The sequence below is a fragment of the Chiloscyllium plagiosum genome, chromosome 11, assembly GCF_004010195.1.
Source record: "Chiloscyllium plagiosum isolate BGI_BamShark_2017 chromosome 11, ASM401019v2, whole genome shotgun sequence".
Classification (NCBI taxonomy): domain Eukaryota; kingdom Metazoa; phylum Chordata; class Chondrichthyes; order Orectolobiformes; family Hemiscylliidae; genus Chiloscyllium; species Chiloscyllium plagiosum.
Genome location: NC_057720.1, coordinates 9,983,382 through 9,990,517, shown reverse-complemented (window position 1 = coordinate 9,990,517; position 7,136 = coordinate 9,983,382). Strand labels below are relative to the sequence as shown.

The following is a 7,136-nucleotide window of genomic DNA, read 5'->3' as shown; positions in this document are numbered from 1 at the left end:
GCTGAGAGAGAGAGGGAGAGAGAGAGAGAGATGGCTGAGAGAGAGAGATGGCTGAGAGAGCGAGAGATGGCTGAGAGATTCTTCCACATCACTGTTTCTTTGACAAGCAGCCTCAAACACCAAGTGCCTGCTAAAACCAAACCCAAACCAAATTAGAGAAAAGCTGAGCTGGGAGAAATGGCCACTCCCCTTTCATTGTACAAGGGTTTGATAAAAAAAAAACTTAAAAGCTTCTTCAAATGAATAAACCCAGACATTTTGGAATCTCTGCGATTACGACCCCTCTGAGAAAAAAACTAAGGATAACATAACCTTGTTAAAGGAGCAGCATCGTTATAAATCTGCCTATAAATCCAAGCGCGCTGAGGGAGTTACAATCATCCTGTTCATCAGAACAATATTTTTTATTCACTCATGGATATGGGCATTGCTGGCTGGGCCCAGCATTTATTGCCCATCCCTAGCTGCCCTTGAGAAGGTGGGGGGTGAGTTGTCTTGAGCAGCTGCAGTCCATGTGCTGTGGGTTGACCCATAATGCCATTAGGGAGGGAATTCCAAGATTTTGAAGCAGTGACACTGAAGGAATAGCAATATATTTCCAACTCAGGAATGTGCTTGGCTTGGAGGAGAGCTTGCGGGTGGGGCTACTCCCATGGATCTGCTGCCTTTGTCCTTCTAGATGGAAGCGGTGTAATGTTTGGGAAGGTTCTGTCTGTGGAACTTTGTTGAATTTCTGCAGTGCATCTTGTAGATTAGCACACTGCTGCTACTGAGTGTCAGTGGTGATGGGAGTGGATGTTTGTGCATGTGATGCCAATCAAGCAAGCTGTTTTGTCCTGGATGGTGTTTCTCTTCAATGTTATTGGAGCTGCATTGAGGCAATTGAGGAGTATTTCATCACACTCCTGATTTGTGTCTTGTAGATGATGGACAGGCTTCAGAGAACCAGGTGATGTGTTACTTGTCTATGACCTGTTCTTGTAGATCCTGTATTTAGTATACAATCAATAATCCCTTTTACCTCCCCTTTTCATACCCCTCTCTCTCCCTGGGCTCTGTCTCCACCTATCTGTTCACCTCTCCCCACCCTCGCCCTAATTTCATCTTCATCATAAATGCCACTTTTTCCTCACTGTTCTAATGAAGAGTCATTGGACTCGAAACATTAACTCTTCACACATATGGCCAGGCCTGCTGAGTTTCTCCAGCAATTTCTGTTTTTGTTTCATCTCTCCAACATCCACAGTTCTTTGCTTTATTTTAAGCACCGTATTTATGTGGCTAATCCAAATCAGTTCTGGTCATTGGTAACCCAAGGATGTTGCGAGCGGCTGATTCAGTGATGGTAACAGCATTGAAGGTCAAGGGACAGTGGTTAGATTGTCTCTTATTGGAGATAATCATTGCCTGGCATTTGTGTGGTGGAAATGTTACTTGATTGGCCTTGAATGAAGGATTATCCTGCAACTTCATGAAATTCTCCTTCTGCCTTTCCAAACCAGGTTTCAGTGATGCCGTGGATGGCTGAGAGTACATGTGGATTGTGTGGGCAAAGTGATTCCCTGAGGAGAAATGAGTATCAACAACCAAATAAACGCAGCACCAGAGAAATTCTGAAATTTGCACACTCGTGGTTACTGCCAGGGGAAAGCTGTAAAGACGGTAAAGATATCCATTTCCGTTTCTGTGAGTAGGAATTTCAGCATCCTGGGATCTTCCAGATACCAGTGTCGAAACATGTGGCGCTGGAAAAGCACAGCAGGTCAGGCAGTATCCAAGGAGCAGGAGAGTCGACGTTTCAGGCATAAGCCCTTCATCAGGAGTTCCTGATTTGCATCACACGAACAAGAGTTCCTGATGAAGGGTTTATGCCTGAAACTTCAACTTTCCTGCTCCTTGGATGCAGCCTGACCTGCTGTGCTTTTCCAGCACCATACTTTTTGACTCTGATCTCCAGCATCTGCAGTCCTCACTTTCACCTTCTTCCAGATACCAAACTGGTTAACGTGCCACAAATACTTGCTAGCAGCCATTCTTGATGAATTCGGACCAATGTGTCTGGATATGATTTCCATGTTCAAAAGGATTTGAACTTAATCATTTTCCTCACAGCATTCAGTGGCGAGTTATAAACTTTTCACTGTACTCATTTGAGTACATGTGACAATAAAGTTAATTCATTCATTCATTCAGCACATGGAGAGAGTCTGGGATTGTTCTCCTTTGAGCAGAATAGACTGGGGAGGGGGGGCCATGATTGAGATGTATAAAACTGTGATGGGTGGAGACAGGAAGAAACTATTCCCCTTGATGGAAGGGTCATTAACGAGGAGGCATGGAGTTAAGGTGAGGGGCAGAAGGTTTAGAGGGGATGTGAGGGCAAACTTTATCATCCAGAGGGTGGTAGGGAATCTGGAACTCACAGCCTGTAAGGGTGGGAGAGGAAGAAACCCTCACAACATTGAAGAGGTGTTTGGATGTGCCAAGACATACAAGACTATGGGTCTAGTGCTGGAAAATGAAATTAAAATAGTTTGGTGGTTGTTTTTTTACTAGCATAGCCTCGATGAGTCAAAGGGCCTTTTAGTGTGCCTTGATGCCTGTATGACTGTCAGTCTGTAAGTCCTTCCAATACACCTAAGGCAGGCAGTAAGAACAGGAAGGTTTCCCGGTCAACAGAACAAGGGGGTAACTGCAACACAGCAGCCTCCCACATTAAGAGATTCCGCATGCGAGGTTTTGTCATGGGCCCTGCAGCAAGTTCCCTGACTGTGTTGAGAGAATGCTGTAGAGACATGCAGCCAGACAGCTCCCCCACAATAATTAACCTCTGTCCCCTCTCCATATAGTGACACTGTACACCAAAATGCACTGGCTGTCATTGCAATGGAAGCTGGAAGAGTGCATAATTGTTCTAGTCAGATTTCTTTAATGAATTGGTGGCACAGTGGCTCAGTGGTTAGCACTGTTGCCTCACAGCACGAAGGACCTGGATTCAATTCCACCCTTGTGTGACTGATGTGTAGAGTTTGCACATTCTCCCTGTGTCTGTGTGGGTTTCCTCCCACAGTCCAAAGATGTGCAGGTTAGATGGATTGGCCATGCTATATTGCCCATAGTGTCAGGGTTGTGCAGGCTAGGTGGGTTAGCCATGGTAAATATGGGGTTATGGGGGTAGGGTAGAGGGATGGGTCTGCTCTTCAGAGGCTAGGTGTAGATTCAATGGGCTGAATGCCCTCTTTCTGCACAGTAGGTACTCGAGGATTCTAAACTTGATTGATTATAAACCAAAATAAATTCAATGAAGATGCAAAATTGGTCAAGGCACATGATTTGCAATCTGAAAAAATAAGTGCTTATCCTTTGGGAACAAAATAAATTTCTCTCTGTAGAGATTCTTTCTAAAAAGAAAAGCACTTTCTTGTGAATGGTGGTTGCTCTTGAAGAGAAAAAGCATAGGGGTTATGATGTTCTGGTACTATTGCACAAATGGTCATGTCCATAATCATGTGCAATTCTCGTTAGAGTCTTGGCAAACACAGCTTGCTGGGGAAATATAATATTGAGAAGTATTCATCTGGAGAACTATTATATTTCAAATTGATCTCATATGAAACATATCTCAGAAACAGGAAACATGAGCTGAGAGCTGATTCTGGAGCAAGTGTTCCCAAAGTGACAATTTAATCTCAAACCCCAACCTTGTGAACAGAGGAGCAGACATAAGACCCTGTTATAAAACAGTCATAAAGTGGGTTTGAGCAACCATAGAATCCCTACAGTGTGGAAACAGGCTTTCCAGCCCAACAAGAATATTTTTCATCTGTTTTTACTCAGGAAAAGGAGAATACCTTAGAGGAGAAGACTGAGATACGGGCTATTAAACTTGAAAGGATTGAGTTTAGTAAGGAGGAGGTGTTATCAATTCTAAAAGCTGTGAAAGTAGGTTAGTCCCCTGGGCCAGATGGGATTTTTCCGAAAATTCTCTGGGAAGCTAGGAAGGAGATGGCCGAGCCATTGGCTTTGATCTTTGAGTCATCATTGTCTACAGGTTTAGTACCAGAGGACTGAAGGATTGCAAATGTTGTACCCTTGTTCAAGAAGGGCAGTAGAGATGACCGAGGTAATTATAGACCAGCGAGTTTTATGTCAGTTGTAGGAAAAGTTTTGGAAAGCATTATAAGAGATAGGATTTATAATCATCTAGCAAGCAAAAATTTGATTAGAAATAGTCAACATGGATTCGTCAAGGGCAGGTCATGTCTCACAAACCTCATTGAGTTTTTTGAGAAGGTGACCAAGCATGTGGAGGAGGGTTGGGAAGTTCACGTGGTGTACCTGGACTTCAGTAAAGCCTTTGATAAGGTTCCACATGGTAGGCTGTTGGAGAAAATGCAGAGGCATGGGATTGAAGGTAATTTAGCAGTCTAGATTAGAAACTGGCTTTCTGTAAGAAGGCAACAAATGGTGGTTGATGGAAAATATTCAGCCTGGAGTCCGGTTACTAGTGGTGTGCCACAGGGATCTGTTTTGGGACCATTGCTGTTTGTCATTTTTATAAATGATTTGGACACAGGCATAAGTAGATGGGTTAGTAAGTTTGCAGATGATACTAAAGTCGGTGGAAGAATGTTTCAGGTTGCAGGGATCTTGGATAAACTGCAGAACTGGGCTGAGAGGTGGCAAATGGAGTACAATGCAGCTAAATGTGAGGTGATTCACTTTGGGAAGAATAACAGGAAGGCAGAATACTGGGTCAATGAAAAGATTCTTGGTAGTGTGGATGTGCAGAGGGATCTTGGTGTCCATTTACATAGATCCCTGAAAGTTGCCGCCCAGGTTGGTAGTGGTGTTAAAAAGGAATACGGTGTGTTAGGTTTTATTGATAAAGGGATTGAGTTCCGGATCAGTGATGTCATGTTGTAATTGTACAAAATGCTAGTGCGGCCTCACTTGGAATATTGTGTGCAGTTCTGGTCACGCCATTCCAGGAAGGATGTGGAAGCATTGGAAAAGGTGCAGAGGAGATTTACCATAATGTTGCCTGGTCTGGAGGGAAGGTTTTATGAGGAAAGACTGAGGGACTTGGGTCTGTTCTTATTGGAAAGAAGAAGGTTAAGAGGGGATCTAATAGAGACATACAAGATGATCAGAGGATTAGGTAGGGTAGACAGTGAGAGCCTTTTTCCTAGGATGATGACATCTGCTTGTACAAGGGGACATAGCTGCAAATTGAGGGATGATAGATTTAAGACAGATGTAAGAGGCAGGCTCTTTACTCAGAGGGTGGTAAGGGCGTGGAATGCCCTGCCTGCCAATGTAGTTAACTCAGCCACATTAGGGGCGTTTAAACAGTCCTTTGACAAGCATATGGATGATCGGATAGTCTTAGATTAGTTCACAGGTCAGCGCAACATCGAGGGTCGAAGGGCCTGTTCTGCATTGTACTGTTCTATGTTCGAAGTGCACACCAACTCCCTAAGGAGCATTTCTACCCAGCATTTCCACCCCCTATCCCTTAACTCTGCATTTTCCATGGCTAATCCACCTAAGCTACACATCCCTGCACACTATGGGCAATTTAGCATGGCCAGTCCACCCAACCTGCATATTTGGTGGACTGTGGGAGGAAACCAGCACACCTGGAATAAACCCTCGCAGACACAGAGAGAACGTGCAAACTCCACACAGTCACCCGAGAGTGGAATTTCACCTGTGTCCCTGGCACTGTGAGGCTAACCACTGAGCCACTGTGCCACCCAGCAATGATCTGGAATAGTGTAGTTTCCAAGGCATGCCTTGTTTAAGAAGAAATAGTCCATGTACTGTTTCTTTTTCTTCACTATCTCTTCATTTTACAAAAAAAGGCAACTCAGACATTTTCAAAATCCTTCAAACTTGATTCAGGGGAACATAGGAGCAGGTGTGGGCCTAACTCTATATGCTTGCCATGGGCCCATATCTCTTGATACTCTTGCTTAATAAAAATTTGTCTCCCTCAGATTTAAATTTAACAATTGTATCAGCATTGACTGCCATTTGAGGAAGAGCTCCAAACTTGCACTACTCTTTGTGTGTAGAAGTTTTTTTCTAATGTCTCTCCTGAATAGCCAGGCCCTAATTCTTAGACAATGCTCCCCTAGTTCTGGAATCTTCAACCAGTGAAAATAGTTTATCCTTATCCACCCCGCCTTTCCCTATAAATATCCTGAACACCTCAATTATATCAACCTTTAACCTTTCGAAATTCCAGAGAATAAAGGCCTAATTTGTCTCATAACCTAACCCCTGAAGTCTGGGTATCATTCTTGTAAACCTGCTTTGAGGTCACTCCAGGAACAAAGCATGGTGTGGTTCCCAGGTTTTCTCACATGTTTTAAGTGGGGAATTATTTGGATTTTATTTCGCAGCAGCATAATGTTTGGATCACTAACCTCCAGGCCTATAGATATGAAGGCCAGCATTCCATTCACTTTCTTGACTACTAAAGTCCACAAAAATTATTAAGTATGAAGCGTCTTCAAAATATTGACCTCTCGCCTCTTACTACAGAGTGATGGCACATAATGTTACACCATTAACACCTCAATTGAATCTAACTTGTTCAAATAGAGTCACAGATATCTCTCCAAACCCTTCCTATTCAAATACCCATCCAGATGCCTTTTAAATGTTGAACTTGTACCAGCCTCCATCACATCCTCTGGCAGTTCATTTCATACACATACCACCCTCTGCATGAAAAGGTTGTCCCTTAGGTCTCTTTTATACCTTTCCCCTCTCACCTTAAACCTATGCCCTCTAGTTCTGGACTCCCCCACCCCAGGAAAAGACTTTGCCTATTTATCCTATCCATGCCCCTCATAATTTTGTAAACCTCTATAAGGTCACCCCTCAGCCTCCGACGCTCCAGGGAAAACAGCCCCAGCCTGTTAAGCCACTCCCTGTAGCTCAGATCCTCCAACTCTGGCAACATCCTTGTAAATCTTTTCTGAACCCTTTCAAGTTTCACAACATCTTTCCGATAGGAAGGAGACCAGAATTGCACGCAATATTCCAACAGTGGCCTAACCAATGTCCTGTACAGCCGCAACATGACCTCCCAATTCCTGTACTCAATACTCTGACCAATAAAG

The 7,136-nt window shown here is 43.7% G+C and overlaps 1 protein-coding gene across 1 annotated transcript in view; it reads left to right on the top strand.

The window, feature by feature from the left end:
- Window positions 1-7,136, top strand: part of LOC122554699 (vitellogenin-like) — an 87,758-nt gene that overhangs the window by 77,099 nt on the left and 3,523 nt on the right. The window contains 1 exon segment of the mRNA XM_043700077.1: window positions 1,503-1,662. Coding sequence (XP_043556012.1) covers window positions 1,503-1,662 — 160 coding nt within the window.